The following is a 24,049-nucleotide window of genomic DNA, read 5'->3' as shown; positions in this document are numbered from 1 at the left end:
TGAAGCATTTTTATTGTTTTATATTTTATCAATATCAGGAGAATCAAAATTTAAATTTCTAGTTTTTAAAGCATTTTTATTGTAAATTTTTCAAATATTTTTAATTCAAAGTTCAGTTTCTAAACATTTTTAATTAATTCATATATTATTTTAATGTTTTTTTTATTTTTAATTGGTTAAAACGTTCATTGAATAAATAATAATTTCTTCACATTTTTCTATTACACATCTATATTATATTGTTCCAGCTTCGTTTTTAAAATAAAAATATTTTTTTTGTTATAGAAAAAAAATTAGAGTTCTTTTTAAACCCTGAAACCTTTGAAAAAATACCTAGTTCGATTCTTTTCGTATATTCATAAAAAACGGTTTGTTTTTGCGATTATGCGATTATAGCGTCGACGCTTACGTCAGAAATTTTCATTTCTCATTTATTTTTATTTTTTCTTTAGTTTCAAGTTTCTTAAAATTATAAACAATAATTTTTATTTAGGATATATTATTTTAAAGAAAAATTAATTTTTTTAATAAAAATTTAATAAAGACATTTAATTAAGTTTTAATGCTTTTGAATTAAGCAAAAACTCTTAATTAATAAAAAAAAAATGTTTATTAGTTGACTACATAACAAAAAACTTTATTTCAATTACCAAAAAAATATTTGATGAAAAAATTTTAAATTGTGACATTGGAATGTGTGATGAATGATATGTATAATCCATATCAACGGATGTTTATGTAACAAAAGATCCCACTAGAATTTTAGCTCAGCGAAAACTTTTTCAATTTTTCTGAAGGCATCAAAAATTATTTCTGTGCTTATTATATTTTAAAAAAAGAATTCACATTTTTATGAATTTGTAATTCAAAAAAGAAGAAAATTTTGTATTTTGACGAATTATAATAATTTTAAAAAAAATTAAATTTCGTATTTTGACGAATTTATAATTTTTGTATTTTCCAAATGATTAAAATTTGTAAAAATTAATATAATGTATTATTTGAAACATTAAGAAAAACAATGACGAATAATATTATAATTACACTGCAAAAAGAAGTATCTTATTTAAGATGTTTTGATAGTCATTTCTAAGATGTTATTGTAGTCATCGCTAAACATCTTGTTGAGACAGAAACATCTTAATTTAAGATACTTTAAAAAACTTACAGAAGTATATCTTACTTTTTTAAGATAGAAGAAATATCTAAGACGTATAAAACATCTTAAAAATCAGTAAGATACTTTAGAAAACATCTTATTTTAAGATATCAAATAAGACACTTATTTTTGCAGTGTATGTAAGAGAAATATAAAGAATCTATAACTTTTAACATAGTTAAAACAAAACCAATGCCGCACAGGTATTTTATATTTTAGAATGGAGAAACAAATAAAATTTTAAATTCTATTTGTTAGAAAAGTAAAGAAATAAATTTTGAACATTTAAATAATTAATTATACTCCACTTGAATAAAAATTTAATTTTTCTATATAATTAAGAAGCGATTATCAAATTGTCCTGCTTTTTTATTCAAATATTAATTTTTTGAAATGTTGAAAATTAAATTTTTTACTCTCTCACCAAAATGATTATTTAAAAGTTTTATTGTTTTTTCATTTGAAATAGAAAATATTATAATTGGACATACTTTTGTTTAAATTGTTATTTGTTTGATTTTTCCTTAATCAAAAGCAATAAATTTTCAATACTCTCAATTGTATACATATTTTTAACCTTTCAATATACCTTTTAGTATTAAAAGAATTCAATTATTTTCTTGCATTTTTTGAAATCTAGCTAGAATTTAATTTATAAAAAATCATAACTATAATTTTACAATTTTTATTTTATAACTTTGATTTAAATACAAAAGATTTCGAATCAGATTTTTAAAGAATTGAATCTCATTTTTAAATACGAATAAATTTATAATTTAAAAATTACTTTAATTACATTAATTTATTTTTTTAATTTAAAATGATAAATCTGAATTTCGTAGAATATTTTTGTAAAAGCTTCACTTTTTCGAAAGTGATAAAAGACCAAAAAGAAAATTGATTTAAAAAAGTTGAGTATGGATATTTTGAATATTTAGAAAAAATGACTCAAAACAGAATCAGAAAATTTTAAGAGAATATTTTTCTCATCTTTTTTAAAATGTTTTTTAAAAGATGAGAAAAGTATTTTTTGTCCTACCTGCACGGAAAGTATGTCATTTCGGGCACTTAAGGCGGGCGCAAAGTAACACATTACGCCCGGGAGTGGGGGAAGCGGGCGGAAAAGTATTTTGCGCCCGCTTGTATGACGTCAGCGGGCGGTAAAGTATTTTCCGCCCGCTTCCCCTACCTCCGAGCGGGCGGAAAAGTATTTTGCGCCCGCTTGTTAATTATTCGATTTTCTTCATTAAAATGCGACATTTTCGACTTTCTTTTTATGTTGACTATAGAACTGCAAACATTTTCAACTTGTTTTATTTTGTCTATAAAAATTTGCAATTTTTTTTTTATTTTCTCTAAAAAAAATAATGAGACATTTGGTTTTGTTCCCATTTCGTTTATCAAAATTGTCAATTTTAAAAGTTCTTGTTTCAGTTTTGTTCAATTATTAATTACTACGTTCTAAATAAATACTATGTTTCCAGAATACATAGTTTTTTATTTCTATTTTAAAACTTCTATCATTATAAACTTCATTCGATGTAATGTTTATATAGAGCTTAATTTTTAACTAATATGAGCGTTTAATCGTGCGTGCCCTCAATGTCATACTTTCCATGCAGTTAGGACAAAAAATTATGTTCGCATCATGGGCGCAAAGGTGATTACGACTTTGGCGAAATTTCGGGACCTCGGGGACACTTTCGCTCCCTCGGCTTCGCCTCGGGCGCGAAATTGTGTCCCCTCGGTCCCTTCATTTCGCCATCGTCGCAATCACCTATTTTGCGCCCTTGTTACGAAAATAACTATTGCAAAATGCCCGCGCTTTTTGAGTTCACACGGTTCACACGTAAAAAAGGGGCATCAGGTTCAACGTGTTTTCAGAACTTAAAGGTACTCGCACAGCTCTGCATGCATGCGGTTGTCATGGTAACACATGAGAGGAAGTGAGTCAGAAAATTCATATTCCTTTTTTTTCTCTCTTACTGAGGGGAATCCCGTTATCCCGTTAATAAAGAATAGGAATCCCCTAATTATTTGTTGTGTTTCAAGTGGGGAGAACAAAGAGCGATGGAGAAGTATAAAGGCGCTCGCACAGCTCTACTGCCTGCCTGCCTGCCTGCAGGTCGTCATGGTAACACATAAGAGTAAGAGAGTCAGAAAATTCAAATTAAATGTTTTTTCTCCCTTACTCTCATTGCGCCTGCCTGTGCAGGCAGGCAGGCAGTAGAGGTGAGAGAGCGCCTTAAAAACCCTGGTTTTGCCCGGCGACCCATTCATTGATTCATTGTTTGAAGCAGTTTGAAGAACGTGCGTAGTTTTTGATACAGTAAATCATTCCTTGTGTTTCAAAAACCAAAGTAAGTACCTACAGAAAAAATCAAAAATTGTTTCCTCACTTTTTAAAAAACAAGAAATTAATTTACCTTCAATTTTAAAGATTTATAATTTATAATTTTTTTTTTAAATTAAAATTTCGTATTTTATTAATATAGGTAATTTTCTTTCATTTATATTTCCATTTTTTTAATTATTGTGTTACTTTAATTTTATTCTTATTTCTTTTTTAATTAAATCGATTTTCTTCTTTTAATAAGATTTACACAATTTTTAATCAATATTTTTTTTATATAATTATAATTTCAAACGATTTGTTAAAATTGTTTAGTAGTTTTATTATTTTATCATTTATTTATTACTTATAACTGTTGCTTATTTTATTATTACTTATATTGTCGCTATATATTATTATGAAAGATAATTTAAAAATGTAGATCATTAATTAAATTTTTTTTTCTAAGTCAATTTGTCAAATAGATAAATTTCGAAATTATCAATTAAACTTTTTTATCCAATTTTCATCAATAAGGTACCAATAAAATAAAGGAATAATTAATAAAATTGACTCCAATATAAAATATTTTCAATAAGCTTTCAAATTCCAATTTTTTCTAGCACGTCGTTCTTATACCCTACTTTTTTTCACTTTCAGTTATATAGCTAACACAGTATTTTGTAAAAAATTAGAAATATAATTTAATCATTCAAATAAATACAAAATAAGTAATTAAAAAGAAATTTTTTTTAAATTATCAAAGAAGTTTAAATTAAGTGTCAAATATTAAATAAATAAATAATTGAAACCAAAATTTTACAAGTTGTTCAACTTTCAAGTGCCTTATTTGCATAAAAATTTTAATCATAATTAAATTTTAATATAATATATAATAATTATTATAAATAACGAATTTAAAAAGTTTAAATTTATTTAAAATATAAAATCTTCAAACAACTCTATTTTTTGATAATTAATTATATGCGGGAAAAATTTGTCAAAACTTAAAACTTACCCAATATTTTTGTTTTTGTTAAAATTTGACAAAAAATGCTTGATATAAATTTTTTTATACATTTTTTGAGTTCAAATTTTTGTTTAAATTTTTATTCATTATAATAAAGTAATTAGAAATTTTTCATAACCATTTCTGTTTAGTAAAAAAATGATTCACATATGAGATTTATATAAAATAAAAATATCGTATAAAGATTTAAATGGAAATAATAGTTATTAAATTTTGTCTTTTTAATAAATGAAAACAATAAATGTGTTTCAGAATGGCTGACAGAAACGATCACCAAACTGGCAACCGCACAAACCAGTGCAACCCAAATCATCCACCAACAGGTCCGGGCCATCAAGCTGGCTATCAAGGAGCCGGGACCAAAGCCGACCTGGACAACAGAGGCAGGCAAATGAATCCCCAGGATTCAAAATACAATCAGAGAAAATAATTCAATTATCATTCTTATTTCCTTATTCATTTTTACACTAATATGTCAAATGTAAGGGATAAAATATAACAACATCAATTTTAAATCGACATTTTATTTCATTTAAAACTCAACATTCATCATTTTTCAGCAAAACAATATTTATTAATAAGAAGTTATTTTTATAAAATATTTCTTTTATACAGTTTACTTTTAATTTTGAAGATTTCATTTATTTTTAAAAATATAAGAACTTATTTACACAGTTTTAAAAAAATGTTTCTTAAAAAATTCAATGAAATATTGTAAGTGAATTAAATCTAAACTTAAAATCTCTCTTCTAGAATTTTAAAATAATTTGCAAAAAGAATTTAAATATATACTTTTCAGAGAGTACATTTTTTAAAATAATTAATAATCTATAAGACCGAAAGATGAACAATTATTGTGAAAACTGGAAACAGCATTGAAAACGGCATTGACGGTAAGTGCAATATTAAATATAAATACACAAAAAATGTTTGAAAATATGAAATGATAATAAATCATTAAATTATTAAAATTAACATAGTTAATTAATTAAATTTCAACAAATTTGATTACAATTAATAAAATTTGTAATTTGTATTATCAGAGTTTTTAAACTTCGAAATTTGTTCAAAAAAGGTAACAAATATAAAATAACTTTTACTTCTAAGAACAATTCCAACTTGTTTGGAATTTTTGAAATATTTAATTGAATTCTCAAAAATTTGAATGAAAAATTATCTTCAAGTGTAAATATAAAAATAAAAATTAGTTTCTAAAAATTATATATATACCTATTAAAATATTTTTGAGAAAAGTAATTCTTAGAATTTTTTCATTCCAATTTTTTAAATTACATTTGTGCTGTGGAGAAAACAGTCATGTTCAAAATTTCTACTTAAAATTATTAAAAAAATTAATTATTTTTTAAAAATTTTATAAAAATTCTTTAAGAAATTAAATTATTTTCAAAAAATTATATTACAATATTTTTAAGATTCAATTTTCAAAAATTTAATTATTTTAAAAGGTTTTACTAAACAATTAGTATTTTTAAAAGATTTTACATATTGAAAAATATTTTTAAAAAATTAATTTTTTGAATTATGTATTCTTTATTACAATTTTTTAACAATATTACACTACCTTAATGACTTTAAAAAAATACATGGACAGTTACATATTTATAATTATTATAAAAAATTAAATTTTATATTGAAATAATTGAATTTTCAAAAAACTTTCGGAAAATTATTAATAAAATAATTGACTTAGAGATGAACGTTAGTTTAAAATTGTAGAGAATAATTGAATTTTGAAAGGGGTATAGTATGTAGTAATGTTTAGAAAATTACTATATTTCTGAAGGGTTGAAATTAAAAATCAAAAAATTTTAATTCCTGTTTAAATAAACAAGTATTTATGTAAATATCTAGTTTACAAAATTGTTTAAGTTTTGAATAATTGAATTTAGAATTCATGAAAGGTCAGGGAAATACAAAATAAAATTTTTGTGAAAACACTGAATTAAATAAACGACTTTTCCGACTTTATTCTATTTTTAAATGTTGAGAAAAGTTTCACGCTAAACATTAACATTAAGTGGGACATTTAAATCTTGACACAATTTTCACTATAAACTTTGCAAGTAGATCTTTAATAAATTTCTATGAAAGTTTCGCCAGTTTCGGTGCTATGTGGAATAAATTGTGATGGATTTTTATGTCAATCTTTGATCCGGTCTCTCTATTCTTTTCTCTCTCATTTAAACATTTCGTTTTACGTTTTGCGATTTTGAATGTGATCTGGCCTTATACCGATCCGGAAAATGTTAAACAAAAAAAGTAAAAACTTAAAATTTACAAAATGGCATACATAAAATATGTGTAAAAACATTTATTCATTTTTATCAACATTTTTTACAGTTTTGTTAATAGATACATAATGATCTGTTTCGATTTTATTAATTTTTATTTTATACAAAGGTAGGTATAATTAATTAGGTAGACAGTAATGCGTACGAGCTTTCGCTTCGAGTGTCCACAAACAATTAGTTTACTTAATCATTTTCTATATTAAATATATATACTTTTATAAATATCGGACAATTCTTACATATCACTTTGTGAATGAATTTGGAAATTTATTTACCTACCGTGAAACTGTTTCTTTTTTTATTTTCTTTATTTTTGATAATTTTTTTTTCACAAATATGGCTCACTCGTCTTCCAATCAACGATAGCCCCCCTCCCACGATTCACATATCATTATCCAATGTTCATTTAAATTCTTACGACTAAAACAAACATTTAACCACTCGAGATTTTAGCTCGCATAAAAACTGTTTTAAATAAAAAAAAAGGTTTCTCAGACAATTTGTACATTTTTTTTCTTTTTTGCATTTTTTGACTATTATGTTTTTAGTCGTAAAGTGAGCTCTTCGCCTATAAGATGAAAATTTGAAATCAAGTGCAAAACTCTTTATTTCCGTTCCCCATCCAAGTTCCGAACAATTCAGTCGATTATTTTCTTTGTAGTAGTGTGATTCTTAGCTGGTGAAAGAATTGCCAAAGAGCTTATCTCCTTTCGAGATCAGATTACTTAGTCCCTGCCATTTCATTCGAACGCACAGCCAGGAGTTGTGAAACGATATCGGAATATCGAACAGAATTGGAGATAACTTCTTTGGCATAAGCGTTTATATTTTATTTTATTTTATTTTACTTTATTTTATTTCAACTTTTTATTTGTTTCCGTTTTTACCGAAATCAAGTCCAGTGAAGAGGACACTGTTAGTCATCTCGCAAAAATTATTTAAGTTCCTATTGGCATAAACACAAAGTTGAATTTCACCTGAGCCATAATTTCAATCGCAAGGCATCGACACCGTTCAAATAATACCGAAAAAGCCGTTTGTCTCTAACGAAGCCAAGGTTTTCATACAGTCGCAGCGCAGGACGATTGGTAATTTCAGTCTCTAAAACCACCTCATCGGCGTCGTCCTCCACCATCGCCACAATTGCACGTCGCACCAAATTCGAGCCAATCTTACGTTTCCTGAATTTCACGTCCACCGCCAACATTGCAATGTAACCGCGTTTTATCACCTTCCTGTGGATGTCCAGCTTGCACACGATGGCACCCACGCACTCGGTTCCGTGCATCGCCTTTAAACAAATTATTATTATTATTAATAAAACAAGCAATACTCTTTCACTTTTATTTTATTATTTTATTTGCAGGCCAACCAACTTCAACTTGTACATTTTACTACCGCTAAATATTTTTGGGTATTGTATTGTGCTGACACTAACACTATCTAAATTTATAAGAATGTGGAGTAACTGAGCAATAAAGTTTCAGTTTATCAATTTCCTTGACATTTCCCTGACATTTTACTGACATTAAAATTATTTTCACTTTTAATTTATGAAATTTAATAATTTCTTAAAATTACAATCATAACCCTTTCTGAATTCAATTATTTTAAATAATTTTCCGAAAGTTTTTCGAGAATTATTATTATTGTAACTGTCCATATTTTTTTTTAAGTTTATTAAGGTATAGGTAATATATTAAAAAAAAGATAATCGGAAATTTTATTAAGTCTAAAAAAGTACATTTTTATTTGCTTTATTCGAAGATAATTAAATCTTAAAAAATTATGACAAAAAAATTCTAAGAATTAAGTAGGTAGGTATAGTTTTTAAAAATATTTTAATGTGATTTTTCGAAAACAATTCAATTTTTTTAAAGAGTTTTTGTATTACTTACCTATTTAAAAAAAAATTAATTTTTTAATGGTTTTTAATTAAATATTTTGAACATGATTTTTTTCTCCAATATGTTAAAAATAATTCTAAAATGTCATTATAAGAAAAGTCGCAATTTTTAAAAATAAATCGAAAAAAATCTCAATTTTCTAAATTTCCCTGACAAAAAATTTTTTTCCCTGACATTTCCCTGACTTTACTGTCATGTGGCCACCCTGGAGAAGATATATTTTTGGAACAATAAGGATCTCGAACTTTGTAGAGCCTACGAATCCCCTAAGACACCTAAAATCATAAATTTTCTACCCTATTTTTAAGAAAAACTTGTAAAAATTGTCGTTTTTTGTAAGTTAGAAATATTTTTAGCTATGCTTGAAGAAAAATGTTTACTTTTCGCAAACTTTGGAAAAATTTGAGTATTTTGAAACTTATAAATCTTTCTATATTATTTCTCAGTCTTTAAACTTAAAAATTTTTTCATAAAAGGTAACAAATATAAAATAACTTTCACTTCTATGAAAAATCCAAATTGTTTCGAATTTTTGACAAATTGCATTAATTTCATACTAAATTTTACCGAATTCAAAGCATATTTTACTAATTTTCAATCTCTGTATATAACGACTTTTAATAGCAAAATTTACTATTTTAAATGATAATTTTTTTATGAAAATTATTCAAATTTTTCTCGAACATTATAATTAACTATTAAATATTTTTATTTTTATAGTAAATTTTACTATTTTTTTTTTAATAAATTTTTCTAATTTTTATAGAAAAAGGCTTTGAAAATAGTAAAATTATAATTATGGAAATAATAATCTTAAATATTAAATTTTACTATTTTCTGAAATTTAGTTCGTAGGTAATCGTAAAGTTCATGTAATATTGAAATTAAAGTAGCATTCTAATAAAAATTTTGATTAAAAATTAAAAGAAAGTTACGGACTACGTTAAAAGATAAAAAATATCAATAATTAACAGAAAAAGTTTAACAAAAAAAATAATTTACTTTAAATAAGCTGAAGTTAAAAGAAAGAGTAAAAAATCGATTTTTATTTTTTTTTCTTTAAATGTTCCTTGGTATCATCAAATTACTTTCCCTAAAACAATTTTGAAAAAAATATGCAAAAGAAAAAGTTATGGCAATTTTTCTGACATTACGAAAACTTTAAACACGTTTTTCTCGAAAACACATTTTTGAAAAGGGGGAGACACTTTTCTCGAAATCTACTGAACAACCGATTTTAAAAAATCAAAAATCATTCGATTCTTTATATCAATAAGTCTAGACAACAAATATCTAAACTTTCATATATGGAGGTGGTAAATGGACCCAAAATCACAGCATTTTTTTGATTTTTTGAGAAAAATGAGTATAAAAAATTGTTTTTGAGGTTTTTTGTCTAGAAAAAACTATTATATAAGGAGAATCTCGTTTGAATTTTTAATTTATGTAAAATAGGTTGCCCGGAAACTATCTTTCTGAATAAAAGGCACCTTTTGGAAATCGCCAACTGCTGTTGCGACAATGAACTGAAAATAGTGAAAAAAATTTGTTTAATTCTCTTCTTGTAATATGTAACAATATCCAAAAGGAATTTTTGCAATAACTATAACACATTTTTTACAATAAGAGTTTAAAAAAGTGTGTTTTTTACAACTACTAAAATTTTCAAAGATTTGAATTAAAAAATCTTTTGACATTTAATATTTTTAAAAATTCTTACTAGAACGCTTCTAATTGCTTTTAATATTTAATTATTATCTAAAATTTTAATTCAAATTCAGTTCTAAATCAATTTTATCAATATTTTTGAAAATAATTGACTTCTTTCGAAGAATGTTAATGAAAGTTTTGAAAATAATTTTATTTTGGGGTAATTCATTTAAAATTGTATTAATTGAAACTGTCACTCGGCAAAATTTTAATAATAATTAAAATCCTGAAAAGATTTGTATTATTTATGGAAATAATTGAATTCTTGCAATGAATCTTATAAGATTTTTTTTAAAATCATTGAATTCCTGTGAAAAATTGGTGAAAATAATTGAATTCCTGGGAAGAGTTTTATTAAAATTTTTGAAAACAATTCGTTTCTTTCGAGGTACTTAATTATAATTGTATTGAAAATAATCGAATTCTTGTAAACAAATTTTAGCAAAAATAAAAATAATTTATTTCTTTCGGAAAATTTTATAAAAATTCTTTTAAATAAATGAATTATTTAGAGAACTTGTATCAAAATAGAAGATATTGAATGTCATTGAATTCATGTGGAAAATTTTATTAAGATTTTTGAGAATAATTATTTTATTTCAACTATTAGCGGATTTAAAGTAGTGTAAATTCTCAAAAAAATTATAAAAGTTGCTTGTAGTGTCACAAATCTAAAAAAGTATCCAAATAGTAGAAACAATACGTGTTTCTCTATTTTTCGTAAAGAATGGAATAAGTTGTCGTCGGCTGGAAATTTACAACTTGAAATTAGTCAATCAGCATGATTAATTAAACTTGATTTGAGGAGAATTGTAAATATTAGGTAATTTAGAATTTTCTGCTAAAATAATTGTAATAAATTAAAGTATATTTACCAAGAAGCATAATTTTGGCCAATTATGAATGAAATATCTATAGGTATAAATAGAGTAAGGTTCACTCAGATCCTTTTGAATTAATTTCATAATGTCGGGCATTTGCAATTCACTAGTGTAGCTCACATACTCAATGTCACTATCCTTATTTTCTGTAGATGTTTCTTCACTTTTCTCTGCAATAAAAAAAGTGTGTCAGTAAAAAGTAGATACGTATTCATTCCCTGAGATAAAGTAAGAATCCATCAATATTCATGTGAAAAAAAACTTTACTTGTTAAATCGATTGACGTGGACGTGCCTCAAACTTTACACTAAATAAAATATAAAAGTGGCTAAACCTACAGCTTTAAATGTCATCCTATCAATAAATTAGAATCGTCGGAAGAAGTAAAACAAATAATTAGTTAATAATAATATATTTACAGAAAATTTGTCATTTTGGGAAAATTGCCAAAAGAGAAAGAGAAATCTCTGACATTGAGAATGTCGAGAATGTCAAACGAAAAGTGGAAATTTCTTACCAGGTTGATTTAAATTTACATGACTAGTTTCCACATTTTGGGATTGAATTTCAGATGTTGTGGAATCAGAATTACTTTGGAGTGATTCACAAACGCCGTTCATCTGGTGCAAGCCATTTGTTTGTGGTTTTTCCTCTTCGACCTTGTCATTTTCCAAATTAAGTCGAGACTTAATATTTAGAGTGCCAACGTCAGTGATTACACTATTCTTTCCAACTTTTAATTTTGCTTTCGTTCCCTCTGTCACGGGTACTTCCATAGAATCCACAATTGTGTTCCCCTTAATGTCATCCATTTTTCTAACCCACAATTTTTCCCCAAAATATAATAAACAACAAAAATCACTTAATAAAATTATAAAATCCAATGAGTATTTACACCAAAAGAAAAAAATTCAGGGACAGAGGAAAAACCTCCGTCAGAGGCTAAAAAAAAATTTTTTTTATTTTTCCCCCCCCGAAACTTGATTGAGTGCTCGCCTCGTACAGCACTTATTATGACCAACAATTAACTTTTAATCGAATTTCCATAGTTTTTGATTCGTTTAAAATTACTTTAATTCAAAAAATATTTAGGGACGTTCAACGATAACCGCTGAACGACAGACACCATATTGGATTCTATCTCTAGTGAAAATTCACTTGAACGAAACATATATTTTTTATCTGATTCAATAAAACTTGGTATCAAATTAAGGCAAATTCACAAGTTGTATTCATATCGCAAAAAGGAATTTTCTCCTCTGTCTTTTAGAATTTATATAAAAAAACTGGCTTTGTTCATTACTGGGACGTTTCTTACAAGCACGGAAAAGTACGAAAAAACATAAATATTGTCATAACAATAATATGACTTCTAGAAGAGAAAAACACAAACAAAATGATTGGAATTTTCCCGCCAGAGAAAGTGGAAGTGGTTTGGAAACGAACCTTAAGTTCGGGCGTTTACCGGCACTCAGGATCTCAGCCCCCCACCATTTGACCATTTCCGAAAATGTCGGAAAGAAATAATGACGTAGGATTGTGATTTTACAGATATACAAATTTAACTCGTTTCAGTGTTATTCGATCGTGAAGTTTGTGAAATTTTTACTATAATTAAAGTGCCAATAGGATATTAATTCTACAACTTATAGTATTTCTTCTAGTTTCATGAAGGTAATGTATAAATGATAATATTTTACAGTTCCCCTCAACAATAGCAACTACTAATTAACACTCCCCTGAGAATAAGACACTGAATATTCTACTTTAGTTTCCTACTTAAATATTCCATTCCTTTTTTTATCCTTATTTATTGACATCTCTTTTTAACAAAAGAACTAAAATATAAAAGAAAAAATTAATTTTCCCATCCTGCACAAATTATGAATATTACTCATATACAATTTAATGACTCATACCAAGAAAATGTCAAACTGGAGCCTTTGGTTTGAGATGTTTATTTTGTTCTATAAATTTTTATCGTAATTCAGAAAGTTTATTACTTTAGATTTAATTTATGTATCTAGAAATTATTTTCAAAAATAATAAAATTACATGTTAGAAATACAAAAAATTTGTTTTGAAACGAGTAAATTTCAAGACTAAATTACAAATATTTCTTAATATTTCTAGATAAAACAAAAAGAAGTAGGTACCTAGACATTCACTCCGATTGAATTTGAAAAATATGTTTTTATTTGAAATGAAAATTAAGAATTAAAAATTTTTTTTGTCCGTTTGTACTGAATAACGAAACTGACTTTTTTTTTTTTTTGCAATATTTTAGAAAGAAAACTAAACGTCAAATTTTATTTAATTTGGCTGATTTAAACGAAAACTTTTTTCTGAGAGTCGAAAGTATAAATAAGTTCTTGGTTTTAAAAAATTTGCTCAATCTCTCGACATAACCCTAAAATTAAAGAAAAATGGAAAAATGTTTTTGCTCTGCCTACAATAAAATTTTAATGCGGGTGATAAGAATTTAATCTTTCAATTAAAGATTTTTTAAATTATTTTCTAAACATAAAAATTAAATTAATAAAAAGAATAAATGAATATTATTTTTGTATTTAAATTTTAATTGTTATAAGATAATATAATACAATAATAAATACATAGAAGAATATTTTTCACAAAGAAAATAATAAAATTTTTCTGTTTAAAATAGTTGATAAGAAAAAGTTGTTACAGATTTTCCAAACAAGTTTAGTTTGAAAAAATTTTTTTTTTCTAAATCATTGATTTAACGTTGTGAATTATTTAATTATTTATTAATACGTTTTTAATTATTTAACGTTGTAAACTTTATTAAACGCGTTAAAAAAATTAAACAAAAAGCATATAAAACGTTAAATAATATTTAATTAAATTTGAAAATTTTAGCTGAAAATTATGTTTTGAATCTTTCAATAATTTCTTAGTTACCTAATTAAGAAAATTTATTTTCTGTATTAAACTTACTGCATGATAATATTAATTTGTTTGTAAAAACTCTGTGTATATTTTAATTTAATTTATTATTTAAATAATGCTTAAAATCTTTTTCATTTTGAGATGATGCTTAAACATTTAAAAATGTTTACAATCGAGTCGATGCAAAAAAAAGAAATGAAGAAAAATGAGCATACCTATGTTTTTTGAAATTTCAGAATTCTTCACTCTAACGCACATGAAAATGTCAGACCAGTTTGGACCTATAACCCTGAAATGGGATCCAAAGAACTTGGAAATTCGTACGATGTCCGTGGAGAAGACACTGGAGCCGTTGGTACTGCAAGTAACAACATTAGTGAACACAAAAGGTCCAAGTAAAAAGAAGAAGGGAAAGTCGAAAAGAGCCAGTGCTCTCGTGGGAACTGTTGAGAAGGCAACTGCAAATTTCATCGAAAAAGGAGAACAAATTGCTTATGAGAATCCTGATATTACCGCTGAAATGCTGAGTGCAGTTGAGGAAGTCAAGAAGTCAGGCGATACAATGAGTATCGCAGCTCGGTATGTTGTTTTCGATATTTTATTTCTAACTTTCCCAAGTTTTTTTTAATGGAATTTATACTTTGTTCTGTATTTGAAACTTGAAAATATTATTAATTATTATTAATTTTTTTCTTTAACAGAGAATTTTCAGATGATCCATGCTCATCTCTAAAACGTGGAAACATGATTCGCGCTGCAAGGAGTCTACTCTCGTCAGTGACTCGTCTGCTAATACTAGCAGACATGGTCGACGTGCATTTACTTCTAAAGTCCTTGCAAGTGGTCGAGGAGGACTTGAAGAAACTACAAAATGCCTCGTCTCAAGGAGAATTGTTGGAGAATATCAAACAATTTGGTAGAAATGCAACTGAATTAATGAATCAGGCTGCGAAACGACAGCAGGAATTGAAAGACCCCCAACTTAGAGATGATTTGGCGGCAGCCAGAGCTGTGCTCAAGAAACATTCGACAATGCTGCTCACGGCGTCGAAGGTCTACGTCCGGCACCCGGAGTTGGCGGCCGCCAAAGCGAATCGCGACTATGTGATGAAACAAGTTTGCGAAGCTGTCAATACTATCAACGACGTTGCTCAAGGGAAGCCTTCCAACAATCAGCATCCTTACGACGGTCCGGGAGAATTGGCCGCCGCTCTCGACGAGTTTGACGAGAGAATGGTCATGTCTCCTCTCGCTTACAACGAGGTTCGCACTCGTCCGAGTCTGGAGGAGCGGCTGGAGAGCATCATCAGTGGAGCTGCACTGATGGCGGACTCCTCCTGCACTCGAGACGAACGCAGGGAGCGCATTGTCGCCGAGTGCAATGCCGTGAGGCAGGCCCTTCAAGACTTGCTCAGCGAGTACATGAAAAATGTAAGTTTATTTATTTACTTTTTATTTCAAAGTTGTGCAAAGTTCGACGACAAAAATACAGTTTGTTTGCTTATAAACTAAAGCATACTCTTTTACACAGTTATCACTTGTTTAACTTTAATGCCAAGAAAATATCAAAGTATTTGGTGCGCATTACTTCGGTCTCTTCTGTTTCCAGTTCCATTTCGATTTTGATTCCTTTCTTCACCATTTGTTGACAAGTAAAACTAGGGAACTGTCAGACGACGATTTTATTCAAAATGGTTTCTAACATGGTGGAATTTTATAAATCTTTATGTCAAAAGGTCTCTGAGGTCGCTGATTACGAATCTAAAGTCAGTTTTAAAAAATTCAAAATGACGAATCCAATATGGCGGTTTGATTTTAAAAAACTTTTTATTTCTTTGATAATTTGTTTCTAAAATGATAGAATTTTATAATCCTTTGTATCAAAAGGTTTTGAAAGTCGCTAATTATGAATCTGCAGTGTTAAATTTAACAATTTAAAAAAAATTATTTTTGATCATTTTCGGAACTTTATTTTTTGAAAAAATGAACATTTTTTAATATTGAATACCCTATTTAAAATTTTTGAAAATTGACTTCAGACTCATAATCAGCGACCTCAAGAACTCTGTGATACAAAGATTTATGAAATTCCATCATTTGTAAAAACAAATTATCAAAACAATTAAAATTTTTTTCAAAATTAAGTGATCATATTGGATTTGCCATTTTGAATTTACTAAAACACAAACTTTACATTCGTAATCACTATCAGCGAGCTCAAAAATCTTTTGATAGAAAGATTTATAAAATTCAATCCTGTTAAAAAGAAATTGTCAATAAAAATAAAAATTATTTAAACATAAACCGCCATATTTAACCCGGCATTTTGAGTTTTAGAATAAAGGTTTGAATTTATTATTCGTACATTAATGAAACCTACCCCTAAAATTGCAATAAAAAATTAAAAATCATTGTTACCCTAAAGGACTAACAATGATTTTGGGCCGATGTAAAAAACAGGTATAAAATATTTTCCAATGAACTACATGTATGCAAAATTTCAAAAAAATTGGCGTCTAACAGTTCATTATTTTGATTCATTATGACGAACAATTTTTTAATAATCGACTTAAATTTACTTGAAATTTCTTGCCTTAGAATTGTTTTGATACGAAAATTCACCCAGTTATAAATTTAAGTAAATCTAATTGGTTTACAAAAAGTTTACCGCCATATTGCATCCGCCATTTTGAAATCTAACCTTCTCGGAAAAATCTAAAACACTTTTGAATGTAACGTAAAAAAATTCGTTGAATAAAAATCTCTTCTAATTTTATTATTCAAGTTTTACCTTATGTTAAAATCATTTTAATTTAAATTAAATTAAAAATCAATTTAAAAACATAAAAAAAACATTAAAATTGTTTACTTACGATAAAATTGAAAATAAACATTTCGATTATTATAGTATTATTTTACATTTATTATATTTGTTTCTTTTTGTTAACGAGGGCAGTTGCTGATTGCTCGGGGTGGTAAAAGGGTAAATATTGAAATTTCCCTGAGTGTGTTTTTTAAAACTTTCGAATTGTTTATAAAAATGTTTTTCTTTCGTAGCATAATCAATTAACTACATTGTGATCTACTAAATTCTTCAGGATTTGCTTTTGTTGTTTTGAATTTTTAATACTGCTCTTAACCCTCAGATCGTATAATATATGCTGTTCTAAACTTGGTTTAATTTTTATATACTGCTATGCGTTCACATAATTGTATTATTAGGCTAACCAATTTTAAAATTAATATTTATCATGTTAATGGAGCCATTTTTTCATTTCTTTAATATTGTGAAACGTTCATTCTATTCAGGCTTTTGTTTTTACCATCCGTCAAATTTTTCTTTAATAATAAAAAATAGAAATGTGACGTCTCCGAGGAAAGGTATCTTAGAGGCTGAAAATTTTAGGTTATTTTTGTATTGGTTTTTTGTTATAATCAAAATATTTTTTAAAGGGGATCAACTCTCAATATAAATCACTGGTGGTTTATTTTTCATTACATCTAAAATAATTAATAAAAACTGATTTTGATTTTAAATTAAGCACAGAAACTTTTATTTAATTAAGGTAAAAGTAACATAAACATAACCTTGAGATGATTTTTTTCTAAGGTGAATTTCAACAAATAATTAATCATTTGTATAAATTTGTGCGCATAATATTAAATATTCAGTCAATGAAAATGATTGAATGACTAATAATTTAATTAACCTGCTATTTTAAAAGTTGCCCTGATTTTTGAAATTTTTGCTTATGCTTTATCTAATTTTTCAACTCATTTTAATTTGTTCCATTTTTTGTACAAAATAATTTCGTTTCTTAAAAATATTTGAGTTTGAAAATAATATTTTGCTAATTAAAAAAGGAGAAAGACGCTAAAGTCGAGCCAGAAATATAATTCGATATAGTCCGATGTTACTGAATGAAAACATTTGCTCTCGACAGATGGGAGTGAAGGAACAATCGGAAGGCCTGGAGCGTGCCATTGATCACATGTGCAGAAAGACTCGCGATCTGAGGAGACAATTGCGTAAAGCAGTTGTGGATCATGTTTCTGACAGTTTCCTCGAAACTAGCGTGCCACTGCTCGTTCTGATAGAAGCCGCTCGCAACGGACGCGACAAAGAGGTCGAGGAATACGCTCTCGTGTTCACAGAACACGCCAACAAATTAGTGGAGGTAAGCGACAAGTATCGACTTTTTATCATTATAAGCACTTATTTCTTTGTAAAAATGCAACGACTAATTGAGAAAAACTGTTTCAGGTTGCAAATCTTGTGTGCAGCATGTCAGGAAACGAGGACGGAGTGAAAATGGTTCGTTACGCAGCCGCTCAAATTGAGAATCTCTGTCCCCAAGTAATAAATGCTGCTCGCGTGTTGGCCGCACGTCCCCGTTCAAAAGTTGCCCTCGACAACATGGAAGTTTTCCGTCAAGCCTGGGAGAACCAAGTTCGCGTCCTCACTGAGGCCGTGGACGACATTACGACCATCGACGATTTCCTGGCCGTCTCCGAAAATCACATTCTCGAGGACGTGAATAAATGCGTTCTGGCCCTTCAGGAAGGCGACGCGGACACACTGGACAGGACTGCGGGGGCGATTCGGGGACGCTCGGCTCGCGTCTGCAATGTCGTTCAAGCCGAAATGGACAACTACGAACCCTGCATCTACACAAAGAGAGTTCTCGAAGCTGTCAAAGTGTTGAGGGAACAAGTCATGCCAAAGTTTGCTCAAAGAGTGGAAATCGCAGTCGATGCGCTGGGCAGTAATCCTGCCAAGGACGTCGACGAGAATGATTTCATCGACGCTTCTCGTCTCGTCTACGATGGCGTTCGAGAAATAAGACGTGCCGTCTTAATGAATCGGGTAAGGTTTTCGGATTTTATTTTTATTTATTTTTTCAATTTTTTGTATAATTCCTATTTTAAAACAATTTTTAAACAAAATTCTTTTTTTGAACAGGCCGACGAGGATTTGGATCCAGAAGATGTCGAATTAGATGAGCACTACACACTTGAAACGAGAAGCAAATCAAGCGCACAAACCGGCGAACACGGTGTTGACGAATATCCGGAAATCAGTGGCATCACAACAGCACGCGAAGCAATGCGTAAAATGCCCGAAGAGGACAAGCAGAAGATTCTCCAACAAGTGGAATTCTTCAGAAGTGAAAAATTGAAATTCGATAAGGAAGTCGCCAAGTGGGACGACGCCGGAAACGACATTATTGTTCTTGCGAAGCACATGTGCATGATCATGATGGAAATGACAGACTTTACGCGTGGCCGTGGACCACTGAAGACAACGATGGACGTTATAAATGCGGCGAAGAAGATTTCCGAAGCCGGCACGAAACTTGACAAATTAACGAGACAAATTGCTGACCAATGCCCCGAGAGTTCGACCAAGAAAGATTTACTCGCGTATTTACAACGCATTGCCCTCTACTGTCACCAAATGAACATCACCAGCAAAGTGAAGGCGGACGTTCAGAATATCAGCGGAGAATTGATCGTTTCTGGTTTGGACAGTGCCACGTCTTTGATTCAAGCGGCTAAGAATCTGATGAACGCTGTCGTTCTCACGGTTAAGGCGTCTTACGTCGCATCGACCAAGTATCCGAGGCAATCGACTGTTACGGTAAGTGCATATTTTTCTCGCCTGCAAAGATTTTTGGGAAATTAGTGAGTGAGGAAAGAGGGAATTGTTCTTCTCGTTTTTTTGTTTGATCCAATCTTCTTAACCCTTTACTTCTAAGTTAAATTATGCTCAAGGTATGAACAACGTATAGAAATCTATGGACTTAAAGGTAACACCACTTGTGAGGTTCCTAAATTATAACTGAATTTAATTTTTACTAATAAGCAAACATTAAATATAAATAAAGAAACAAAGATAATAATCAGACTTTGTACTCATCTACTAAAATCTACTATTTACCATTTGGAGAGCTTATCTAGATTTGTGACACCAAAAGCTACTTTTTTTGAGAGTTTGCACTATTTTAAATCCTCCAATAGTTGAAATAAAAAAATTATTTTCATAAATATTAATAATAAAATTCTTAGAAACAATTACAAAAAAATCAATTATTTACAAAACACATCGAAAATTAAATAATTTTCATAAATAATAAAATTCATCGAAGAATTTAAATTGTTTTTAATAAAATTTTACAGGAATTGCTCAAAAAATGTAATTATTCTTAAAAATTGAATTTCAAGTCGATCCGAGGCCTTTAAATTTGTTTTTTTAAAAGGGGAATTTTGAAAGCGAATATTTGACTTGAAAATTAATGTTTGTAGACAGTTGAGGATAATGGATGTGAAAGAAAATGGGGACAATCGGTTCTGATCTTCTTACCCGTATCCCACAGCCTATCTATTCTCTACTCCGTTTCATCGGTATTTCTCTGACCGCAAAACTAATAGAATTCAACTAATTATATTGAAAGTAGTTATTTGTGTTTTGTTCAATATGGACTTTTTCTTTATGCTTCTTCCCTTTGGTTTTTCACCTTTAAACACGAACAGCCAGTGAAATGTAGTTCTTTTCTTCTAATTTTAGACAAAGTATAATTATCCTGATTATTTCAACATGAATAATTAAAACTAGTTTCTCTATTATGTTATTTTAGGATAAGTAACTTAGACTGCACTCACTTGCAAAATGGTTTCAATCAATTGGCTGCTTTCAAGTTTTGTAAAATTAAATTTAATTGACTATTTTAGTTAAAATGAAGAAACTAAAAAGGACCCTTTTCATATAAGGATCATGTAGAACAACAATTTTTTTTAACCGTATTGTATGTTTATTGCCAATTTTATACAAATGTAATTAGTGAATTAATTTTCGACCCAAGCTAGCCAATTGATTTGTGAACAAGAAAATAAAATAAATATAGTTTCACGAAATAATTATGCTTTTAAGATAGTTGTAGAGTGACAGATTTTTTGAAAAGTTAAAATTGTAAATTTAATTGGTTTGATTTTAAAAAACAATAACTTTCTACATTTATTATTCTTAACTTATTCTTTTGTTTGATAAAGGTGAAGATTTTCGAACATAACAATTCGTACCATTGAAAAACATACATTAAAGTAGAAATTACTCCAACAAAAATGAAATTAGAGACTTTTTCCTGATATTGCTTACAAATAATAAATTTTAAAGGATTACGTTTTTGCTAATAGTCACGAAACATAGTATATTAAGCAACAAGAGGAGAAAGGCAGCCATTTCTTTACGGTGATTTTTGTGACACGAGTGGAGGTCGAGGGCGCCGTAGGCGCCCCGAGACCGGAACGAGTGTCACAAAAATCATTGTAAAGAAATTGGCTGCCTTTATTCTCGTGTTACTTACGATATTTTTTATTCCTAATGCACAAAAGCGGCGATTTCAGATAGCAGACGACAGGGAGTAAAAGTCATTCACTTGTTCGATTTGTATGAAAATGGCGGCCGATTTCTCCCTTGGGCAAGAAAAATGCATGTGAACAGCTAATTTTCTTGCCCTTGGGAGAACACGGCCGCCATTTTCATACGGTCGAAGAAATGAATGACTTTCCTCCCTGTCGGCTGCTATCAGAAAGCGCCGTTTTTGTGCATGTGGGATAAAAACTATTTTAATCCATAAATGTGACTCAATAAAAATAATATTTAGCGAAATATTAGAGAGTTATTTTACGACAGTTTGAATCAAAGTTGTCCCCTGATACCTATTTCTATTTCAGTCAAAAGAATAAATGTTTCAAAGGAAATAATTTGTAATTGTAGATTATATCAATCTAATGGTCTAGAAACAGTATTAATTTAAATTAATGCCTAAAGAAACTTCTTTCTTAATTTGTTTGATTTGTTTTAAAAAAAAGTGACTAAAAGTCAAATTATTATTAATTAAAATTAAAAAAATATCCAAAATCACTCCAGTTCACTTTCACCACTAGTTGTACAATATTCTATTCATAAATGTAAAACCTATTGAATCTCAATTTTCAATTTTTAAATCCATTCATAGAAATTGAAATAATGAATAATATACTTTTATTTGATTGTGAGCCACATTTATCGTAGGTAGAAATTAATGCTAAATTGCGTAATTTGCTAATATAAATCCTTTTATTCCTGTTAACAAACCACATTGGATTTTGCAGTACGTAAGTACCAAAATGGATTTGACTATCTGTTTTAATTGTACTTGAACATGGTTTTATTTAGACTTTAACTTTCAGTGAAGATACTGCAAAAAGATGTACCTTAATTTCAGATTTTTTTGGTAGTCACTTTTTAGTTATTTGAAATATAATTCTTTAAGTTGTTGAAAATATCTTTGTGATTTTGCTTTACAAATTTTCTTGATATTTTTTAAAAACAAAATTTTTAGGCGGCAATTATAGTATCCAGGGAGGGGCTCAATTCATGTTAATTTAATTAAATCAGATGAAACAAAAATTGTGTAAAATGGAAAAGAAAAATATTCTAATTTAATTTCTCCTCATAGATGGCGTTTTTTAATTGCTTTCAATTTAAAACCAAATTTCTAAACAAAATTCTTTTCCTTTTACAGTCGCCAATCGTTGTTTGGAAAATGAAAGCTCCCGAGAAGAAACCTTTAGTTCGACCAGAACGTCCCGAGGAAGTGAGAGCAAAAGTTCGTAAGGGTTCACAGAAGAAGGTTCAAAATCCAATTCACGCCCTTTCCGAATTCCAGAGTCCAACAGAGAGCGTATAAAAATTTACAAGTTGTGAAAAAACAGAAACTTGCTGAAAGTTTACGCAATCTTAAATCCAAATACAAGGTAACATATCGTTTTATGTTTTAAAAATACCTAAGATATATACGCGTCTTTATTCACTTTTTCTAACTTGTTTTCCAAATGTCAGTAAAGATTAAGATAAAATGCAAGTATTGTAAGGAAATAAAAAACATATGAACTTATTCAAATTATTTTTCTTTTCTATTCTTGAAGAGAAAATTTCTGATATTTCTAAAGAAAATATTATTGTAATTATTATATTGAATATAGTTGATTGCAATTAATAACTCTTAAATTCAGAATAAAATAACATTTTTTAAATTTTACTATTTTGTACCAATTTTACAAATTTTAATTACATACATGCACACGGATAAATTCTTTTATATACTTCTTTATTTATCAATTTTATATACAAGTTAAAAAAAAATCCAGTGGTAAGTTTTTCCAGTAAAACTGAATTAAATTAAAAATTAATTTAATTTGAGTTTGCGAGAAAGTTGTTTTCGCAGTAATTTTTGTTGGAAAGTTAAATAACTGAATATGTTTATTTTATTTTTTTATAAAAATATACTTTTTCAAAGAAAAATGAATAATTCTTAGATATTAAAGTCTTTTTCATTTTCTTAATACCTGCATTCTATATTAATCTTAAACTCCTATTTACAAAAAAAAAAGGTTTTTTTTATATAATTTTGTTTATAAAATATTTTTCTGACAATTTTTCTAATAATCGAAATAACAATTTTCATTTTTAGAAAAATATATCAAATTGTTGGAAAATATTTTTTTTGCAATTAACTCGCAAACTTAAATTTTAAATTGTTTTTAGTTTACAAAACTATTCGAACTGGTTTTTCTATTGAGACTTTCATCAAGTTGTACAGAATAGTATTTAATAAATGCCTATAAAACTTGTATTAATTTATAAAAAAAAGTAGCAAAATAGATTTTTTATTAATTATTTTGAATTCAATAATTAAATAATCGTGTTTACAATATTATGGGGATCTTTATTTTTATGAATAACTTTTTACTAAGAAAAGAT

The 24,049-nt window shown here is 28.0% G+C and overlaps 2 protein-coding genes across 5 annotated transcripts; one reads left to right on the top strand and one right to left on the bottom strand.

The window, feature by feature from the left end:
• Nucleotides 1–6,838: 6,838 nt before the first annotated feature.
• Nucleotides 6,839–12,483, bottom strand: LOC122505169 (N-alpha-acetyltransferase 30-like). Its single transcript, XM_043616654.1, has 3 exons — nt 11,849–12,483; nt 11,326–11,501; nt 6,839–8,124 (listed from the first exon to the last, which is right to left on the bottom strand). Exons 1-3 carry the CDS (start codon nt 12,141–12,143, stop codon nt 7,807–7,809), a joined length of 789 nt encoding a protein of 262 aa, XP_043472589.1. The 5' UTR covers nt 12,144–12,483; the 3' UTR covers nt 6,839–7,806.
• Nucleotides 12,484–12,812: 329 nt separating this feature from the next.
• Nucleotides 12,813–23,257, top strand: LOC122505146 (catenin alpha). 4 transcript variants are annotated; one of them, XM_043616620.1, is made up of 9 exons: nt 12,813–13,005; nt 14,481–14,823; nt 14,946–15,675; nt 17,201–17,227; nt 18,189–18,422; nt 18,509–19,111; nt 19,208–19,885; nt 22,399–22,401; nt 22,812–23,257. In XM_043616620.1, exons 2-9 carry the CDS (start codon nt 14,501–14,503, stop codon nt 22,974–22,976), a joined length of 2,763 nt encoding a protein of 920 aa, XP_043472555.1. In that variant the 5' UTR covers nt 12,813–13,005; nt 14,481–14,500; the 3' UTR covers nt 22,977–23,257. The 4 variants fall into 4 exon arrangements, with proteins under 4 accessions (XP_043472555.1, XP_043472569.1, XP_043472563.1 ...); XM_043616634.1 differs by lacking the exon at nt 17,201–17,227 and having other exon boundaries at nt 12,814–13,005; XM_043616628.1 differs by lacking the exon at nt 22,399–22,401 and having other exon boundaries at nt 12,814–13,005.
• The last annotated feature ends 792 nt before the right edge of the window (nt 23,258–24,049 follow it).

The sequence above is a fragment of the Leptopilina heterotoma genome, unplaced genomic scaffold (assembly GCF_015476425.1).
Source record: "Leptopilina heterotoma isolate Lh14 unplaced genomic scaffold, ASM1547642v1 Lhet_113, whole genome shotgun sequence".
Taxonomy (NCBI): domain Eukaryota; kingdom Metazoa; phylum Arthropoda; class Insecta; order Hymenoptera; family Figitidae; genus Leptopilina; species Leptopilina heterotoma.
Note: the sequence above shows the minus strand (reverse complement) of the source record. Positions and strands in the feature narration are given on the sequence as shown.